Raw genomic sequence first — 21922 nt, 5'->3', positions numbered from 1 at the left:
CTGGATTTGTTCTAGACTTTATTTAACACTGTAAGTCTGACTACGAATTATATGTGTTTGAGTATGTGATTCAATAGCTCTTCAAAAGTGTAGCTGAAAAGTGAACGGCTTAAAATTCATTGAACTTCTTTCATCTGTTTTCATTGTTTAAACATTGTAGTGATATAAGTTACTTTATCTTACAATACAAGTTAAAAACCTTAGAAGATTATTTCATCTATTTTTAAAAGCATGAGGTTTTATAACGCAGAGTCGACAGTTCCTGGTCTTAAAGGGTTTAGTATTGGTTTATCTCAACTAAAGACGCACGCGCGTACGCGCGCATGCACGCAAGCACACTCCCAAAATAGGGAGCATATATGACCTTTTCTAAGCATATATTCTGTGGCTCAACTAGCCCCTTCATATGGCTCAATCAACCCTTGTACGGGGTAAGTTGAGCCATTTTTTCTGTTGCATTTACATGCCCATTCGAAGCGTATTTGTAGATGAATAGACATAAAACATATCTTAAAAAGTAGATAATTTGTCAAGATATGTATATAGCTTGTGTCCTATTTGATCCAATAACTGTAAGACGAAAATAATCCAGGAGGTAGAAAAATGGCTCATTCAACCCCACTTTCCCCTACAAATCTGTGTTGATATTATACTCTTTATTTCGAATTTTCGGACACTTGTCCTTTTTCAAGAATATGGAAATATTTTTCTGACTAAGTAATATCCATGTAACATTTATATCACAGGAAATGAATAATGTTGACGTCCTGTCACTAAGACAACGTCACTTCATTTCCTGTGTAAGACGTGACGTCGTTTCCCGCAAAAAGGGCAAGGTGTCAACATCATACATAACCAGAGAGCAAAACACAATACTAAGTGCAGCAAGATATACAAAATAATAATAATAATAATAAATAAATAAATAATAATTAAAAAAAAAAAAAAAAAAAAATATATATATATATATATATATATAATAAATAAAATCAGCAAAATAACTGTCCAGTTCATTTTAAACCCCTAAAATTTAAAATATACAGGATCTGTATTCGCAGTCAGTATGGAAACACTAGAAATGCATGCATTGTCATTTAAGTGAAAGGACCCTCCATAGTTTTTAGAATTACACAAGTTAAGTTAAAGAATCCAAGGGTCACTACTGATGACTATAAACGACTTTACTGAATGCATTTTAAATATTAAGTTTTACGTTACATCCCTGGGGTGTCTTCGTGCCTAGCCTCTTTATCCATTCCTCTTCCACCATCTGTCTGTAAATGCGTCCTTCGTTAAACACCTTTTGAAGTACTGCAACCTTTACATCTTCTGCTGTATGACCCTCGAAATGCCTCATAATTGGTTTATCTGCTTGTTGACGGACATCTCTAAGATGTTCTTCTGTGCGTTCTTTCAGGGATCTTTCTGTCTCTCCCACATAAACTGTCATGTCACACCGTGAGCAGACCAGAGCGTATATTAAGTTTCTGTCAGTACATTTTGGAACTGAGGCTGTATTGTAGCTGCTGTTTTTGTCAGTGGACCAGACTTCTCCCATGTGAAGAGACAAACATATTCTACATTTACATAGGTTAACTGACTGCTTTAAAGCCTTGTTTGTTTTCCCGTGCACTAGGATGTCACATACATTTTTGTCTCTTCTGTAGGCAATAATGGGTGGAGATTGGAACACTTCCATCATCTTCTCAGATCTATATAAAATGTTCATATGTTTCCTAACAATTGAGTGGATATTAGGGAGCTGCTTGGTATATGTTAATACTAGTGGTACACGTTTGTCTTTTCCTTTTTTAGTCTGCTTTTGTAATAGGTCTTCTCTGTCTAAAGTATCTACTTTTGTCAGTTGCCGTTCTACGTCTTTACCTCTATATCCTATTCTGCGAAGTTGTTGTTTATGTAGAGATGACTGTGCAATAATCTCTTATAGTCCCATGGAACAGCGTAGTACATTTGTAATTGTAAATATATGTAACTGTTTATTTGTTGTATTTATGACGATGAGAATAAAGATTAGATATTAAATGTACAGTAGGCAAATAATAAATATTTCTATTAACGTTTATAATTGATTATTGTCAGGCATACGTCGTTAATCATTGATTATTTTCAGGTTGTATATTTCACAGCCACTTTCCCATACGTTGTGCTAATAATTTTATTTGTCCGAGGACTGATGTTGGATGGGTACAAAGAAGGCATAGAGTTTTACATAACACCGAAAGTTGAGAAACTTTCTGATTCTGTAGTAAGTTTCATCTTTAAACTCGTTTATTTTTATTGTCAGCAGACGTTTATTTCTTAATGGATGAACTTGACTTGAAGCTAATCAAGTTAGTTTTCATTGATCATTTAAGCTTTCAAGTATATTCGTATGTTTTCCAATGATTTTCAAATGCAGTAAATTAATGTTTACCTGCAATGTAGGGTAATATTATTTGTATAACTGGTAAAAAATAAAAGGCAAGGGATCATTGCTACAAAAAGAAAATATTACCCTGTAGTAGACGCATTTTGCAATGTGTACACATTCGTGGCTTCACTACGCAAAGCTATATTTCCTTTACTTCCCGTCGTCCTAAAAAGAGACATTTGTCTTTCCTTTAGATAGAATCTGACCAATTCGCTATTTACCGACCAAAACATTTTTACAAGCGGTTTGTTTGCATTAGCGGGAAGTGTTCGATTAAAGATTCAAATGAATTAAGCTTTCTATTTAACGAAAAAAAAACAAAGTCTATAAGTACAGCCGCTGCCCACAAGGTTGCGCCGCAGTAAAAACTGCCGGTTAGTACATGAAAGATATAAAATTGTTGATAGGAAATGGAACGGTATATGGCAAAAATGAAGAGTAGGGAGCATAAAAATGCTGTGAATGGAAGTAATACCGCCCACTTAAAACTCCATGTATATCACCTATAGGCTAAAAACGAAAGGGATAAAGAGCAAGTTGAAAATAGGGGAACCGCTTTGGAACAATCAGTAACTTGCATAAAAGAAACTTGGGGTGTAGAGGGATTAAACACGTTTTTGACTTGCCAGTCTTACACTTGACCCATTTCGTTGGACAGGTCAGTGTAAATAGAATTCCCTGCTGTGATAGCTCGCAACTACCCGATTGAAGAAAATAAAACATGAGTATGAATAGGTTCGGTCCGAGGTATTAGTACAAAAACGTGTTCTATAACATGTCTGAAGCCATGGCACAAATAACATTACTTTTAAAGGCACGTCTAGACAATTGCAAGTAAAAGTACTGTGTACGTGTGTAGAATTTAAATATCGTACCATCAAATGGTATTTACGACACGGCGGCTAACTGCTGGGCGAAAAATCACCAAACATGCGATGTGCTCTACGGTTTTAAAATGTATCAAGTTCTAATAAATTTAAAAGAGTTTTACTAGTAGTTCATTGAATTGAATAATATGTTTAATTTTTCGTATTTTATTAACTACATGCCCACTGTATTCGTGGTATGCAAGACCAAGTTTAAGAACTGTGTATTCAAACGACCTCGAGCTGTGGTAAAATTTAGTGAAGATCTTCCGTAGTTTCTGATAGCGGTTACCCTGTTGTATACCGCCTTTTTTTATGCCCCCACTTTGTGGGGAGGGGGGCATATAGATTTGCTCTTGTCCGTCCGTCCTTCCGTCCGTCTGTCCGTCCGTCCGTCCTTCCGAAAATGTTGTGTCGCGCGTAGCTCTGAAAGTATTTGACGTAGAGTCACAAAACTTTACAGGAATGTTGGTCAGCATGTGTAGTTGTGCACCTGGGGTTTCGCGTCCGGATTCATTCAGTCATGTAGAAGTTGTGGCCCCTGACTTTGTAAAAATTGGTCATTTTAATGTTGTGTCGTGCCTAGCTCCAAAAGTATATGACCTAGAGTCACAAAACTTTACAGGCATGTTGGTCAGCATGTGTAGTTGTGCACCTGGGGTTGGTTTCGCGTCAGGATTCATCCAGTCATGGAGGAGTTATGGCCCCAGACTTACTAAAAATTGGTCATTTTAATGTTGTGTCGCGCATAGCTCCAAAAGTATTTGACCTAGAATCACCAAAGTTTACAGGAATGTTGGTCAGCATGTGTAGTTGTGCACCTGGGGTTTCGCGTCCGGATTCATCCAGTCATGTAGAAGTTATGGCCCCTGACTTTGTAAAAATTGGTAATTTTAATGTTGTGTCATGCCTAGCTCCAAAAGTATATGACCTAGAGTCACAAAACTTTACAGGCATGTTGGTCAGCATGTGTAGTTGTGCACCTGGGGTTTCGCGTCCGGATTCATCCAGTCATGTAGGAGTTATGGCCCCTGACTTAGTAAAAAATTGGTCATTTTAATGTTGTGTCGCGCATAGCTCCAAAAGTATTTGACCTAGAATCATCAAAGTTAACAGGAATGTTGGTCAGCATGTGTAGTTGTGCACCTGGGGTTTCGCGTCCGGATTCATTCAGTCATGTATAAGTTATAGCCCCTGACTTTGTAAAAATTGGTCATTTTAATTTTGTGTCATGCCTAACTCCAAAAGTATATAACCTAGTCACAAAACTTTACAGGCATGTTGGTCAGCATGTATAGTTGTGCACCTGGGGTTTCGCGTCCGGATTCATCCAGTCATGTAGGAGTTATGCCCCTGACTTAGTAAAAAATTGGTCATTTTAATGTTGTGTCGCACGTAGCTCCAAAAGTATTTGAGCTAGAATCACCAAAGTTTACAGGAATGTTGTCAGCATGTGCAGTTGTGCACCTGGGGTTTTGCATCCAGATTCATTCAGTATTGTAGGAGTTCTGGCCCCTGACCTGGGAAAAAATTGTCGTTTTAATGTCATGTAGTGGGGGCATCTGTGTCCCATGGACACATTTCTAGTTTTATAATATATAGATTTCGGTGCTTGATTTTGCAAAACGAATAAACCATGATTATATAGTCCATATGATGTTCTTCGGAATAAATTTCCGCCCAGATGGGGTAATTGACAATGCTTAATCTGTTTGAAACCACAGTTTTTTATTTTTTTTTATTTTTTTTTATTTTTTTTTTTTTAAGTTTAATATCTTCGTCATGTTTTGAATTCAGTTCTGATATATTCCTTTTTTCGTGGATGAGTAATTGTTTAAATTGTGTTCTATATTATGTTTTTATCAGAATGTCACGCTAAAAGTAAGTTTAAACTGATAATAGTATACATGTATACATACATATATTTATGAGTTCTCTTCTAAAATGTGAGTTTAATTTCAGTAAGACGATCATCGGGTGCAAATAATATCATATGCAAATGTCCAAACATCAACTTTTCCGTGTTTCAGATCTGGAAGGACGCCGCTGTTCAGATTTTCTTCTCTCTGTCCGCATCCTGGGGTGGACTAATCGCCTTGTCAAGTTACAACCGTTTCCATAATGACTGTCTCCGGTAATTTCAATTTCATTTATACTTTAATCATTTGCAGACATATCGTGTGCTTGCGTGCGTGCGTGCGTGCGTGCGTGCGTGCGTGCGTGCGTGACAATGGAGAGATTTGGACTGCCGGCTACAATAAAAACCTATTGAAGTACCTTAGTCGAAACAGTGTATTTCATTTGAGAATGGCTGTTCCGAAATTCTCGGACCTTCAGTAATTACTCGTCAAATTGCTAAGTAACTATAACGCTGTAATGAATGCGCTTTCACTATAAATCGTAGATGTGTATAATTTTCTAGTTAACCTACCAATAGTGTTATTTATTTTCCTAAATTTTCAAACGGCCATATGTAAGGCATTTTATAATACGTTGTATTAAATTGTTTTTCTCTAACACATTTATGTTATTTCCACATTACAGGGACGCCGTAGCTGTTTCACTGGGAAATTGTATCACCAGCGTATTCGCTGGTTTTGTTATATTCTCCTACCTCGGCAATTTGTCTTATGAGCTTGGAGTGCCCATTGAAGATGTTGCTAAAAGTGGACCTTCGCTTGCATTTGTTGTGTATCCGTACGCCGTGACGTTACTTCCGGCAGCGCCATTTTGGGCTATCATTTTCTTTCTTATGCTGATTACATTAGGCGTTGACTCAGAGGTAAACAGTTACCATAATAATAATAATAATAATAATAATAATAACTATCGACGTTTAAGAGGATGACATACAACAGGGCATACAAGGAGTATATATACATTTTTTTTCCATTATGTGAATGTTAACAGTCACAGAATAATCAGAAATGTTCTTAAATCGAAATCATTACGGTTTTCTTCAAACTTTGAGTATAAACCATACCAAATGTGTGCACTAGGCTATCAATATCATCGGCTTAGTTACTTTAATAAGTGTTCATTTTTCTCTATAAAAATTTAAAATAAATAAACGACCAAAACAGACTTGGTCTAGTGGTTTAGAAGTTTCGCAAAGATGTCATAGGTTGCTTTCATTTTCGTAAGTAAGTCCATACATACTAAACATTACTAAACATTACTATTGAAAACTTTAAGTTTTATATCTTTATTTTTTCCTATCTAATTAAAGTGAAATATATATAACAAGGGTCTGAAGACACAAAACTTAATTTGAAGACAACTCTCATAATGCAACAAGTAGTTAATTGTACCCGGGAACAACCAGATGATGCAATTGCGCACTGGTTGTCTCTGTCGCATCCAACAAACTATATCATTTTAAAATTTCAGTTTGTGCTGGTAGAAACATGTGTAACGGCACTGATGGATCGCTTCCCCAAACTACGCGAGTTCAAGCTTCTCACAGTCATGGCGCTTTGCACTGTGTTTTTCCTGCTTGGACTCACTCTCACAACAGACGTATGTTGCGATTTCTCGCAGTGTATATCTAACTATACACCCTTTGCATAAAGATATAGACTTGTTCAGTAGATTGTTTAAAATATACGGCCGCCGTAGCCGAGTAGATGAGGTCGCTGACTTTGAATTACTTGTCCCCTTGCTTAGGGGCTTCCGTTGCCAAGTGGTTAAGGCCGCTGACATAGAATCACTTGCCCCTTACAGATGTGGATTCGAGCCTCAGCGGGGCGTTGAACTCTTCATGTGAGGAAGCCATCCAAATGGCTTACGGAAGGTTGATGGTTGTACCCAGGTGCCTGCTCGTGATGAAATAATGTACGGAGGGACACCTGGGATCATCCTCCACCACCAAAAGCTGGAAAGTCGCCATAAAACCTGCTATACTTGTGTCGGTGCGACGTTAAACCAACAAAAAACTGTGGTGGAGGAAAACCCTAGGTGCCATCTGGGTATTATTTCAGGCACTGACTGGCACCTGGATAGAATCACCGACCTTCTGTCGCTATAGTACCTATAATTATGTCAGTGTGATGTCAAATCAAACAACAACAAAAATCTCTTAAATACATTCTTAAAACTATATCAGCATGCCAACGCAGATGTAATTTCAAAATGTCTCATTTACTGAATAATAACTCGATTATTTCACCGTGAGATTATGCTTATTTTATAACATATAATATCACTAAAAGTGCATCGATTATGCTTTTAGGGCGGTATATACATGTTGGAGGTGATGGACACATATTCTGGAGGATGGAATATCCTGTTTATTGCTATATGCGAGTGTATATCTCTGTGTTACGTGTATGGTAAGTAGACGCTGGTTTTATAGGGCGTATTTCTGGTTTGTTTGTTTTTATAAGGTTATTTATAGTCGCCATCGGGAACCAGTATCGGCGATTCCTCCAGAAGCCTGTTAGTAATGTTAGTAGGCGGATAGCGCAAGATAAAGAAAACGCTCCAGAAATTCGCTGGTTATTTAGCGGGCCAGGTGTAAAGCACCCATATACCTTACTCCTATCCCAATGGCAGTAATTTTAGTTGGATGAGTAGGGGTTCGAACTCACAGTCCCTGGTTTCTGAAAAATAAAGTGTAAGAAATTATATCATTAAATGAATTATAATGAAAAATGGATGATAGCAAATATTTCATCTGCTTTTCCCAGGTATTCGCAGATTCCTTGTGGACATAGAGACGATGCTTGGATACAAGGTTTGCGGGTTCTGTCCCTTTGTCGCATGCAAATACTGGTGGGCGCTGAACTGGTGTATCATCACACCTGTACTCGTCGCGGTAAGTTAAAAGTTTGCAAAGCGCATATTTAAATGTAGAATATGTTACATTTATTTCTAAAACAACAATTTCCAAATGGTAATATTAGAAAAGCAACAAAGTATCAATCTTTCTAAAGATACAACAAGGTTTGAGGAACATTCAAAATTTTAATAATTGTTAAACAATACTCTTTAACAATATTTAGTTCGTACCTAAAACATGGAATTTCTGATTACTATTGGACTGAGAAGCGTTTTGATACACCGCATGTGTGTCTACTTTTTTTTAAAAGGCCGTTAGTTTGATATTAGTATTACAGAAGACCGTTGGTTTTATTTTATGTCTAAAACTTAGTATAACATAAGGCCGTTATTGTTATTTTTGTCTGAAACTTAGTATGATATGCCGTTGATTAAATCTCATGCCTTGAAACTTTGTATGATATGATATTTATATCTGGAACTAATTACCTAAGTACCTGTTATAGTCAAAATGGCAAAATCGGTAGGACATCAATCTCGAATTTGAAAAACAAGTTGATTATACAACACACATGTAGTGTTCTCTACGGAATACAAGCATATACTTCACAACAATGCATTTTTGAGTATCTTGTTACATATATTCCTTGAATTAATAAGGTTTGATGACATCACAAACAACAGCTGTCGGATGAACAGCGCGCTTGATTGTTCGTAAATGTTCGGCGTGCCAAGATATTTAAAGAAGTTTGGGTAGCACTGCGTGCGTGTGGCGGAGTGAGAGGAGTGGAGGAAAGGGTGAGGCAGCAGTGCGTGTGGAGGAGTGAGAGGAGTGGAGGAAAGGGTGAGGGATATAAAGAACCCATATGAGATTTATGTATGAGAAATATAAATAGATGAATAAATAAAACTAGACGGGGGTAGGGTGGAGGCAGAGGGTAGGGTATTGGGGAATCTAAAACCAACATGAAATATAAGCTGGTATGAGAATTGTAAAAAATGGAGATTGGTGGGGAAATGGGGTGAAATGAGCGGGGAGGGGGTAGGGGTAGAAGAATTGATTTCATGGGTAAGGCGTGTGGGTATGAGGGACACCGATATTAAAACATCATGAGATACAAGTGAAACTGAGAAGTGTGCCTTAAAAACTCCAACCAACAATATAACAAAATCTGACCCCACTGGCCTTGAGTTTTGAGGTACCCGAGCTTAAACCAAAAGATGTCTGTCCCTTACTAAGATCAGTCCGTATATGAGGTTTGCTGATTATATGGGCAGTAGTTAAAACGATACAGTGAATTTGAGGAGCTTGCCATGAAACTTTAACCGCCACTATTGAAGTAGTTGACTCCGGTGACGTTGATCTTTAGTATACCTGACCGTAAACTAACAGACTTTCCCAAAACCAATACCAAGCCTTGTGTGAACTTTGATGATATTAATGGCAGTTAAGATGGTAATAGAGACGCTTGCTATAAAACTTGAGCTAAAAAGTGAATTTTGATGTTTTTTGTTAAGGCGACCATGGTATTTTCCTGGGTCAAGTACGCTGACCTGGAGGGCGAGAAGTATCCGGAGTGGTCGGATGCCCTCGGATGGCTTATGACCTTGACCGTTATTGTATCCATCATTGGAGGAGCAATCCTCGCCATCTGTACAGGAGAAGGCAGTTTCAGGGATGTGAGTACATTTTGTTTGTTTGATAATCAAGGCATTAGTAACAGAATATCTTACATAGTGTATTTTCATAAAATAAACGAGTTGAATAGAATACTAATGCAGTTTATTCAAAGGTAATGTCATTGCGCCCGTGGCGCATTATAATTGATAGATGTGTCTTTATTGAAATTTCATAATAGTTCTACGCTAATTAATTTCTGATTAATGGGTAAATGTTAAAATCTGTCACTGTTGTAGATGCAAATGGGAATATTCGGTAACCTCTGAGATCCGGGTATATCCATCTGCATGTGCAAATACTGATGGATTATATTCTATTGCATACCGTATTTTACAAATTATAAAATAAGTAAGGCCTCACCAAATTAAAAAGTTGTTCATCGGATTTGCCGCTCGTATATTTTCAGAAACACAAAATTTTTTATTTTTTTTTGTTTTTGGCTTGCGCTCGCCCCATTGAAAAAAATCAATCCAAAATATTTTGGTGCGCTACTTTTTACGGACGTTAAAGTGTATAAATGCTTACAATTCCAGTCCCAGATTGTTCTCAAATCGATTTTAATCAGAATAAATACATACTACGCACACATCGTCTATAATAAATCATAACACTTGTATTTAGTTGCATTAAAGTTATTTCCTCTTTATGCAGTTACGCCATTTTCTTCAAATGTTTACCAAATTACATGCTACAAAAATTGATTTATTTCATTGAAAACTGGATGAAGGAAAACATACTAATTGATTTGATAACATCAATCAACATTATTTTGGTAAGGGTAAATACTTATTGGTGCATATCACTTATCTGTTTTCTGTTTTTCCTGTCCAAATGATCAGCATCTGCATACGAAAGTTGGTGGGGTAAGGAATTTACATTATGAGTTGTTTCCAGGACAGTTTCGATTTTCAGATTTTCCAATCATTTAGTAGACTAATGTTAATGCACGTTAATCTCCATTTCAGACCTTAATTGAGACTTTGTTTCAACAAATTTAATATGTTATGAAAGTTTAAAGCTAGAAAAAGAGCTGTACATAAGACATCATGCTCGACTTTTCTGAATCAGAGCTTTGCCAGTAAAAGGGGCATAATAGTCAGAAGCTTTGAAAGTAACAGAGCTATTGGTCATTATATAAACTTAATTAAAAATATTCTATGTTAAAAAGGGGCATAACTCTGTCTAGATTCGACTTAAGAGTATTGTTTCTCCTGGTGTAGACTTTGACAGTAAATAACTATTTAAAGTTTCAAATCAAAAGCTTTAATAGATCTAGTAACACTCACAGAGATATTTGATGTATCAAAAACTTTGTAAAGTCAGCTAAAAATGCTACATTTTCATAGCAGTAAATATTCAAGTCACATATGTATGTGATAAGTATAGTGTAAGGTTATGCATTGTTGTTTATTACATATTTTCTAACAGCATTTTCAAAAGCATGCATTATTTGATTACAAAGTACTGTATGACAATGTTATTACCTTTTTTTCACGAGTTCGCTTTGTTGTGCGTCTGCAGGTCAGATTTTCTCAATCCCTGGGGACTTACTTTTTAATTTAAAAGGGCTATACATTCTATTTTAAGGTTTTTATTAGTCAGTCGAGAGCCAAACGAAGACAAATATATTTCTTCGCTCTTCGCTCGCTCCTGATTTTCTCAAAAACCAAAAAAAACATTTAAATTATTTTTTCGCTCGCCGCCTCAATTTTTTTCAGAAAAAATATCCGATGAACAACTTATCAATTTGGTGTGGCATAAAAACGAAATATTTTCTTTGTAGCACATGTTTAGCGATTTTAAACAAAGCGCGGAAAATATGAATCATGGCGTTTCAAACACGCACCACATCAACGTTCTGGATCTAGTTTGATCATTTGTGGTGTAATGTAATGTTAACTACATTGAACTGATTGTGAATAAAGGAGCTGACATACATAGCTAGACCCACAAATCCTTACTCCATTAAAATTATGATCTAGAAACTAACATGAAATGATGAGAAAGGGGTCATGTAGCTTCAAAGAGATATTTCTCTTGTTATATTGGCTAACTATAAAACCACATCAAAATCACCGCCGTATCCTGGCACCTACTACTCATACTAAAATTTAGTTTCACTTTATCAATTTCAACCTTATCTCCCATATTTTATTCCAACTTGTCAACAGTACATAAACAATGAAATTTAAACAAAATACAGCTTTAGTGTAGACCTCTTTGGCCATCCTAAGTAAAAAATTAGTGTCCAGCAACCTGCCCGCCGCGCTGGTTCATTTAGTACTGTCAGACTTTGAGATACGAAACCGTTACAACGTTGCACTGAGATATAAGTATAGGGTACAAAAATGACAGAACATTGCACTGATATATAAAAGGACGCGAAAGATGTTACCACATTGATACACAATTTAACGGGGGGTACGAACATTCCACTACATTGCACTGATACATTTATTAAGATGATATCACGTTTTGAATTTACGACAGAATGACAAAAAAAAAAACAACAAACAAACAAAGAATAGTCAGTTCTTTCCAAAAATTCAGCCAAACAGTTTCCTTTTCCAATCAGACAGGAACAATCCTTATATCTTAATACCGGGGTTTGGTACCCTTTTTACCGACAATAAACTAAATACTTACGTGACTTCACTGAGGTCAACAAAGCAATTTCAAGCACAAATATTGATGATGAATGTAAAGTAAGTTACACACTACAATGTCCTACCAAGATTCTTACAAAAACAATGCGCATGCAGAATTGAGAGATAAAAATAATTTTGACAGATCGTGAAAACTAATGACAGGTGTATGGTGACTTATGACCTAAATAAAATTTTGCTGTTATTTCTACCTTCCAGTTTGATTTTCTTAAAATAGCTTTTCAATATTGTAGCTTACAACTCATAAATTAAAACAATAAAACAGTATATTGTTACCTTACTGCTGTTTGTCTATCCAAATCACGTATGAATTCCTATTGTTTCAGTCATTTGTCACTAATTAGAGCATCTCGCAGTGTTGCAGCCATACAAAATACATCCCTAATTTTGTGTATTGCAATAATGATAAACTATCTCAGCCGTGACATGTCCTTAAACGTAACCGAATTGTATCCATATTCCTTATATTTTGTTTAGAAAGAAAAAAAAGCGTTGATTTAAGAATTGAATGCTATTTTTGTGCGTTTATACGTGTATAAACCCCATTGGGACTTTTTTGCAAATCATCTAAGAATGGAATTTTTCTTTTTGAAATGTTGAAGTCAAGTTTTGAAAGACCTTTTCGAACGACGCCATTTTGTTCCTGTCGGTCTCGCGGAGATGGTCACCCTTGATAGCATTATACAAATGCACAAATGTTGTTTATACGAAAACAGAAACTTTTTTCTTTCTATTTAAAACATATGGTGAATATAATTATATATAATAAAGGGCGCGAAAACGTTACCGCATCTTGATACATGTTTTCAGAAACGAATAAGTAACAATACTAAATGATGTGAATAAAGAAAATGACAAAAATGTTGCTACTTTTCAGAAACTTCGCCAAGCAACTACACCAACAGTTGAGTGGGGTCCTGCTCTTGTAAAACACAGGCAGTTGGTCGCTAAATATGTACCAGGCTTTGTTGTTGATCCGTGGGGCACTGGCCAAGGCACTGTAAAACCTCAGGACATCATTTTACAGGTAATTGTTTTGACTCATCAGTATATTTTTTTGAAAAACTCACTTATTGATAATGGAGAATACAGCTTTATGTGATTTTTTGCTACACAAATAACGGCAGATTAATGCATTCGAAATAGGGATAAAACGAAGTTACAGATTGAACTTTGTGAGGAACTAGAGGCTTTTAGCAAGCGAAACCAGTGACAAGTTTTTGTTTTCAGTCTCTCATCACCTTAAGTTCATTCACATGATATTGTGTTGTTTTTCGTAGTTAATAGATTAATTACAAAAATAATTTCTATAATACAGAATAATCCGGATCAGTATGCGCAAGATTATGATAATGCCCAAGGGTATCCGGCAAAACAAAAGGTTTATGTTGCATAAGGTATATTTTGTAACAAGGTGTACTTTGTCAAGAAGCATATGCTGGCGTACAGTAAAAACGGTGTATATATACTCAACATCTTTAGTTTGGATTAATTAATATTAAGAACAAAAAATTTAAATGTACATTATAGGAAATGATCGCAGTATTGCATTTTTACATGACTCATATAAATCGCGGGTCCATATGACCGCTCTATGTTCAAAACAAGTTTATTGGGTTGATATAACTTAAATAAGTTATAGAATTGAAAATAAAACATTGAACATTAATTTCAGAAGCCATGTAATAAAACACTTACTGAATGATTTCCGGTCAGTATAGTCAAAACGTTTGGCTCTCGGCTCAAAACCATTCAATAAGTGTATACTTTTTATCTGTGTGTCTCAGTATGCTGGCATGACAAATTGGTGAAAAGTTTGAAATCCTGTTTAAGTGTGCTGTAACAAGTTTTAATTTCTTTTTTACACCGTGTAGTATTCTTGGTTGGTGTTCCTTTTGCTGTGTTTTTGTGTTGATTAACAAAGACCTATCATTGTTTCATAACAATTTTGATCAAGATTTTCGACGAGTCCTTTTTCACAAAGATGGTATATGTGAAAACACAAACTACTTTAAAGGTGTTCACATCTGCACTACATTATTTCGTTTTATTACAGAAAAAAATATCAGTTCAGAAAACGTCTCTTGCTAACTTCAATATTTCAGTGTTATTGAATATAAAGCAAAATATCCTAAACGAAATACAATTATTAGCATTTAAGAATAGAGGCATCAAAAGCAGTACCAATATTCATCAACGCCTGAAACTTATACTTAGTAGATGTTATAATGATGAAATTTCCCTTTGCTCTGAAGTTCATAAATCAGCACACATAATACTGAAATTTTGCAAGAATATGCATTTTAAGTAGCTCGTAAGTATAGGTATGCTATAAACAAAGGGAAATTAATCCAATTTTTTTTCTGTAGCGTTGATGAAAGCATAAGATATGCCGAGTGTTTTTGCAATAAGAAATATTAAGGCAATGTGGCTTATGCATGATGGAAAATGAATTACCACTTGCTCAATATGCATAGTGCCTATTTACCGAACTGCGAACTTTAGGTGAGAAATGCGCGTTTGGAACTGGTTAGTATATTTTCCCGTTCATGACCATGGTTCTAGTATACCTAAGGGTAGGGTTTTACATGTACAGTGGCATTTTCTTTCTGGACTGGTACCAGTGGGTTAAGTTCCAACTTTTATCATATTATGATAATTTATGCCCCAGTCACAAATGGCGAACTGCCGGTAAAGCACCACTAAAGCATATTTTGTATTTAGAAGGACTTTTATTCAATCCTGGTTTCGCAAACAATTTTGTTTTTATGTAAAAATTTAAATGTAGAATTTTCAATATTTCTAAAATTCTGTAAGTCAAAATATGTCAACTAATTTTTATTCTTGTATTTGAACAGTCTGTCTTGGCTGCCTAACCAGAGTTTGATAATACCCCTTTTTGATATTCATTTTTCCTCAGAAGCTCATGGAATCTGAATAACTGGACATGTTCCTCTTGTAGAATAAGTGAATAATCCATGATATGTCCAAACACGATCATCTGAAAGAAAAATTTACACTTAAATCATATTACATCTTCTATTTCAGGAACAATTCTCTGCTGACAACATGTATCTACCAGCTTACGTAGAAGAAGTTAAAATGTAACATTTTAGTAAGGATGTAGACCACGGATTATTCTTTATATACTGTTTGCAATACGTTTCACGTACGTTATATTCGGAGACAAAAGTAGCATATTACAGTCCCGTTGTGTATATATGTAGTCATGAGAACGAAATGATCGGATATTGATTAAAATAAATATCATATATTATAAATGAATATGAATACTACACTAATGGTTTTAATGTTCTCTTACTTATTAATATCTGACTAACCCATTTGTATCGATATTGAAGATTGAATTTATATGTTTGCTTATTACTTGGTTCAAATTGTCATACTCAGCGCGTTTTTATTTAAAAAAAAGAACATGAAGAGTTTTAATACAGTATTCCTTATATAAATCGCTGGTCCATACTTGAAGAAAAAAATATGAAAATTTGTTTCTATGAATGGCTCATTCGGACATTGGACAATATTTTTTTTTCTATCGAATAGGCAAATTTATCGATTTTCCGATAGACCGATGTTACTAAAAGTTGGAGTGTATATTTTGCTTAGTCTAGGCGTGTTTGTACAGGTAACACCAACTGCACTTTATTTTAGTACAACTCACTTATCGCACAGGGGTCGTTTTCATGAAGCGTAGGCTGTTTTACGAACGTTACTTTAAGTAGATTTATTTTAACTATTCGGCTATTCCTACAATTTGAGCCGATGAAAATTAGGCAGATGTGTCATAAAATGTATGTTACTTAAAAAAAAAATGATGCAAGCTATATCATATAAAATCAATGTGTTTTAACTGTTCATATAGGATGTTTCAGTGTCAAACAGGTCTCATGTGTTTGCAGAGAATTGCGTCATTTTCAATTAAATGTTTACATTATTCTGTATTGTTGTGCATATGTGTTTTATGTAAGTTTATGTATACTGATAGCTGAGATTCAAAATGAGTTCATTGGTAAAGTAATATATACTTTTTACATATTGTATTTTATTTATCTAAGTATATTTTATCGAAATTCACGCGCATATAGGCATGTAACTTGAAAAAACCTGCATGGCATGGAAAATGCGCCTGACATCGTTTGTTATGCATTATGCAAAAGGCTAGAAAATTACACAACAGAGGGCTTTCAAACAGATCTAAACAGCTGTAAATTATTTGTTTGTGTCATTCAGAGGTTGTTCCAATGTCAAAAGCATTCTCTAATGGTCTGCAAGTGACACCTCAATTCAAAGTGACATTCCAGTTGATTAAAAGTGGCATTCGAAAGACAATCAGAAAGAGTGCAGCATCTTGCTCTTACTAACCATTTATATTTCATAGCAAGAAACAGGCAGTTATACTCGTTACATCTCAAAGAGATGTTATAAACTAATTATATTGTGTTGATCATTAGAGAAATGTTGAATCACTACACAACGAAACAATCATTACACAAGGGTTATTCAATAAATAGTGCACCTACAAAATGTATCGTTTTGTTATTTAAATCTGATTGAATAAAAATTTATTAATTGTCGTCAGACTGCTCCACGACTAGTACTTAAATTTCGTCAATGTTTTCATACGAGTTACGAATTTATATTCCGTAAACATAAACAAATAGTTCCTAGCTTGACACTTTATTGATGTGTAAAATGAATAATAGTGTGCAGTGTTTTTGAAGCATATTTTTCTTTTATATTTTTCTTCAAGAGAGTTCGCTGTAACATGTTTGATACAATATTTTCATGTACCAATTGAATAATTTTGAATATATTTAGAAAACGAGACTGCATTGCTAAAAATTCAAAAGAACTTCTGAACGCCTTGTTTTTGAAAATATGGAAATAAATAAGTTATTGCATTTATATAAAGTGTTGGCAACTTAAAGTTTTTTCAGTAAATGTGAGCAAGATCTGGTGTATGTGAGCTGGACCTGGTGTATGTGTAACACTAATTCGTTTCGGAAATGTACATACACGGAATTTGTTCAAATTTTAAGGATGCTGCATTACATTTAAATTAATCCACCCTCGAAAAGTGACAAGCACAACAGTTTTATGCTAGAATAGTCTAAATGGAAGTTTAATTATATGAATGTATGTATATCCAGGATTCTTATTAGCCAGATGTTATCTTTCAGATCTGCTGACACATTTTGCTCAGAGCAGTGTATATTTTTATGCCCCCGAAGGGAGGCAAATTAGTTTTCAACTGTCCATCCGTTCGTTCGTCACAACGTTCGTTCCTTCGTCACAACGTTAACTTTTTGCATGAAGGCACTTTACTCGCAAACCACTGCACCCAGGACCTTCAAACTTCACATGCTGATAGTACTTATTGAGTACACGACCCCTACTGACAATGGGGTCACCAAATCAATTAAAGGTCCAGGTCACAGGGACCAATGTTAACTTTTTGCATGAAGGCACTTTACTCGCGAACCACTGCACCCAGGACCTTCAAACTTCACATGCTGATAGTACTTATTGAGTACACGACCCCTACTGACAATGGGGTCACTAGGTCAAAGATCAAGGTCATAGGGGCCAATGTTAATTTTTTGCATTAAGGCACTTAACTCACGAACCACTGCGCCCAGAACCTTCAAACTTCACATGCTGATAGTACTTATTGAGTACACGACTCTTACTGACATTGGGGTTACCAGGTCAAAGGTCAAGGTCACAGGGGCCAATGTTAACTTTTTGCATGAAGGCACTTTACTCGCAAACCACTGCACCCAGGACCTTCAAACTTCACAGGCTGATAGTTATTTTTGAGTACACGACTCTACTGACTGGGATCACTAGGTCAATGGTCAAGGTAACATGGGCCAATGTTAACTTTTTGCATGAAGGCACTTTTCTCGCGAAACACTGCACTCAGGACCTTCAAACTTCACATGCCGGTAGTACTTATTGAGTGCACAACCCCTACTGACTTTGGGGTCACCAGGTCAAAGGTCAAGGCGTTGCGGGGGGCATTTGTCACCATTAGTGTCAGCTCTTGTTTATAGATATTTTAGATGTTGTTTATATCACATTTGTTTATGAATATTTTTGACAAATATTAATTTTACAAAAATAACTTTTGGGGGAAGTGGCTATTTTGATTTTGTAACAAAATAAACAATTTATGATTGTCTTGGTGTACGTTTTATATGTTGAAGGAGTCCTTGCAAGGCTGTCTAAGTTGGATATTATTTGGAAAGGCAACAGTGAAGGTTGCTGTGGCTCCTACATGTAAGCTGTCTAATTTTTTGACTTTCCTACACAGAGTTGTTTGTTATATCCACCACAGAGGTGAAGGCCATGTATGGTTACTTGATCAAGGCCGTATTACGTATTGGTTACGCGTACCGAACAACCTATATATCCGGAAAAGCATTAGTGTTGTGTGCATGTTTTATAACAACTAGTAACTCGAAATTTCGACTTATGTTTCGAGATACGTCTCGTGTAGTATTATCCCCCATTACCCAGTAAATTAATATTGTGAAAAATTATGGATTGTTGATCATATCTAAGCTAGTAACCTATTTCTGGATCTTCATGAAACTTTACACAAATGTAGACCACTATATGGCGGTGGTGCACGCTCAGCTTTCGTCAGGATCACTTTAATAACCAGAGTTTATCGCCCTTTAATTTGTTTTATATTCCATATATTTCAACATAGCAAAGTGATCAATTGATGGATTTTCATGGAGTTAAAAAATACAAATCACAACAGGACGGTGACAAATGTTCATTTTTATCAAGATCTCTTCAGTTACTGCAGAAACAAAGTAACCCATTGATGGATCTTCATGAAACTGAATACAAATATAGATCGCTATAGTGCAAAGATTTTCCCCTTGATTTAGTAAAAAATAGTAACCAAGAAACCATATGACACAAGTATTTTGTACATATATTGTGTATATCTGGAATCTTTCAAGATATAGTCCCCCTCATTCACAAAATAACCTACCCGGCGGGGGATGGGGGTATAAATTCACTAAATTTGCTTGCTTAAAAAGTTTGTTGTTCTTTAAAAATTAGACCATTAGCAGTCAAAATATATAATACAAGAGATATAACTTTCCAAACACAGTACCAACTGTAACAGTGGTATCAGTGCTGGCATTGTTTGCAGTAACAACTGCAACAGTGGTATAAGTGCTGACATTGTTTGCAGCAACAACTGTAACAGTGGTATAAGTGCTGGCATTGTTTGCAGCAACAACTGTAACAGTGGTATCACTGCTAGCATTTTCGCAGTAACAGTGGTATAAGTGCCGGCCTTGTTTGCAGTAACAACTGTAACAGTGGTATAAGTGCTGGCATTGTTTGCAGTAACAACTGTAACTGTAGTATCAGTGCTGGCATTGTTTGCTGTAACAGTGTTATAAGTGCTGGCATTGTTTGCAGTAACAACTGTAACAGTGGTATCATTGCTGGCATTGTTAGCTGTAACAGTGGTATAAGTGCTGTCATTGTTTGCAGTAACAACTGTAACAGTGGTATCACTGTTAGCATTTTGGCAGTAACAGTATTATATTTGCTACTTTGGAAATATCAGTCTTTATGACACAACAAGATTGCAAATTTACAAACTAAAACCAGATAACCACAAATCACAAGCATGGCAGTTGTGTACACAGCCCCTTGAACATTGCCTCTGAGCGGGGCTAGTCGAGTAAAACATGGCGGACAACAAATTCAAGAACAAGTGAGGGATTGGGGTTTTTATCTCCTGTTTAGTAATTTTGTAATTTTGCGTGCATCATCAACAGTGTCCGATTTCTCGGGATAATTGGATGCTTCGAGACTTTTTATCGAAATATTGTCTTACAAATTCAACTAAAGCCACCAACACTGCCATAAACAGTTCATTATTGCCTTAGAACGTAATAAAAGTTACCGCTTCTGCTGGCAATATTTCAAAATGTTTGAGGCGTATGTTCAAAATAGGTCTAAATTGAAGCTTCTTTTCACTGCCGCTTTCTCCATCGGTCTGCACTGGCGAATTGTGCATTTCAGAGCAAGCAAAAGGTATAGAGGATGGACTGGTGAACGAAAACACCTCGCCGAGCTTTTGAGACGAACTTCAGTCCGTTTGTAACTGCCGACAACTTTTCTGTACGACAAACTTTTTAGATCTATTAGTTCTAAATGACTGTATACATCAAATATTGGTGTTTTTTTAAATGTACCCTTATTCCTGAACTGTGAAATTACCATGACGACCAAACGTCTCAACCGTCACGAGATACTTCGTGGTGCGTGCGATGGCGATAGATTGTGCCGACAACGACTGTTCTACTCAGTTTATTGGTAAAGACTTACACATATATTTACAATGTATATCTGATTCTAATCCTTATATGTTATTACTTGACGGAACGTTCCCATGTTGTCGCTCCAAGGTTTGGGGATGGTGCGAACAGATGCATACAGTTTTGATCTAGATTAAAAGGATGAATATCATCGACGCCGACACAAGGGTAGGGTGAGGAGCAAAAAGGGAAGTAATGCTGACTTGAGATATCTTCCATATTCACTCAAAACAAAAAAATATCCTCTATGTAATAAAACTTTGACGTCGACGTCGTTTAAAGTATCGGAGACGTTGGACAGATTGACTTGTTTACAATAGTTAAAGAAAGTAGTTTTTTATGTTTCGGCAGGAAAAGATAACATGTAATAAAATGAATATTACATTTGTGACTTTCCGTATTCAATTTATTAAACTCTTTGAATAAAATGCTCGGCAGACCCTCGCATTTTATTCTTTTATTCGCCTCGTTTAATCAATTCAATATGAAAAGACTCATATAATATCCTCTATTTATGATGTACCTTGGGCATGCATTCTCAGAACATCAGACAACTTCTTTCCCACGATCCACTTCCTAGATAGAAGGATATGAAAATCTAGCACACACATTCTGGACAAACAAAATGGCATAAACTCGACAAGGCTAAACATTAACCAGACTTTTCTAATTACCACAGATACAAGGGACCCAAACAGTGTATGCGTCCGTAATAGAGGATAAACGCACGATGGGCTTATTTTTCACAAACAGACATCCGTTATCACTATTTGCAAGGCAAGACCGGTCGGTAAGTTAGCACGGAGGTCATTCTCGGGCACAAAGAAGGAATCATGCCTGCCGAAAGATCTTCTTCTGGATATATGCTAAATTCGAATACATAAATACATGAATATAAATAGCCAAATGTATTTAAACACATAGGTCAATACCTACAGTAATGAATGTTAAATAAACATCCTAGACACTTCTTTTAAATCATTCTGCAAACCCAAATTTCATCCAGGACAATGTCAATCCGTTCCCGCCAACGTAAAAGACCTCATCGCAGACTAGAATAACAGGACACACCCAATATTTCTAAGAACTTCAGAAAGCTACTCACGAGGAAGAAAAGC

At 35.9% G+C, this 21922-nt stretch overlaps 1 protein-coding gene across 2 annotated transcripts in view; it reads left to right on the top strand.

The window, feature by feature from the left end:
• LOC123565413 (sodium-dependent proline transporter-like) overlaps window positions 1-18626 on the top strand; it is a 35908-nt gene extending 17282 nt beyond the window's left edge. The window contains exons 8-17 of one of the 2 annotated variants that reach the window (XM_053549721.1): window positions 2132-2266; window positions 5328-5431; window positions 5842-6079; window positions 6688-6816; window positions 7529-7628; window positions 7986-8113; window positions 9595-9756; window positions 13301-13450; window positions 13742-13820; window positions 15472-18626. In XM_053549721.1, coding sequence (XP_053405696.1) covers window positions 2132-2266; window positions 5328-5431; window positions 5842-6079; window positions 6688-6816; window positions 7529-7628; window positions 7986-8113; window positions 9595-9756; window positions 13301-13450; window positions 13742-13819 — 1224 coding nt within the window. In that variant the 3' untranslated portion in view covers window position 13820; window positions 15472-18626. The remainder of the gene's footprint in view (window positions 1-2131; window positions 2267-5327; window positions 5432-5841; window positions 6080-6687; window positions 6817-7528; window positions 7629-7985; window positions 8114-9594; window positions 9757-13300; window positions 13451-13741; window positions 13821-15471) is intronic. The other variant, XM_053549722.1, reaches the window with a different exon arrangement.
• Window positions 18627-21922: the final 3296 nt, after the last annotated feature.

This window comes from Mercenaria mercenaria, chromosome 8 (assembly GCF_021730395.1).
Source record: "Mercenaria mercenaria strain notata chromosome 8, MADL_Memer_1, whole genome shotgun sequence".
Classification (NCBI taxonomy): domain Eukaryota; kingdom Metazoa; phylum Mollusca; class Bivalvia; order Venerida; family Veneridae; genus Mercenaria; species Mercenaria mercenaria.
Note: the sequence above shows the minus strand (reverse complement) of the source record. Positions and strands in the feature narration are given on the sequence as shown.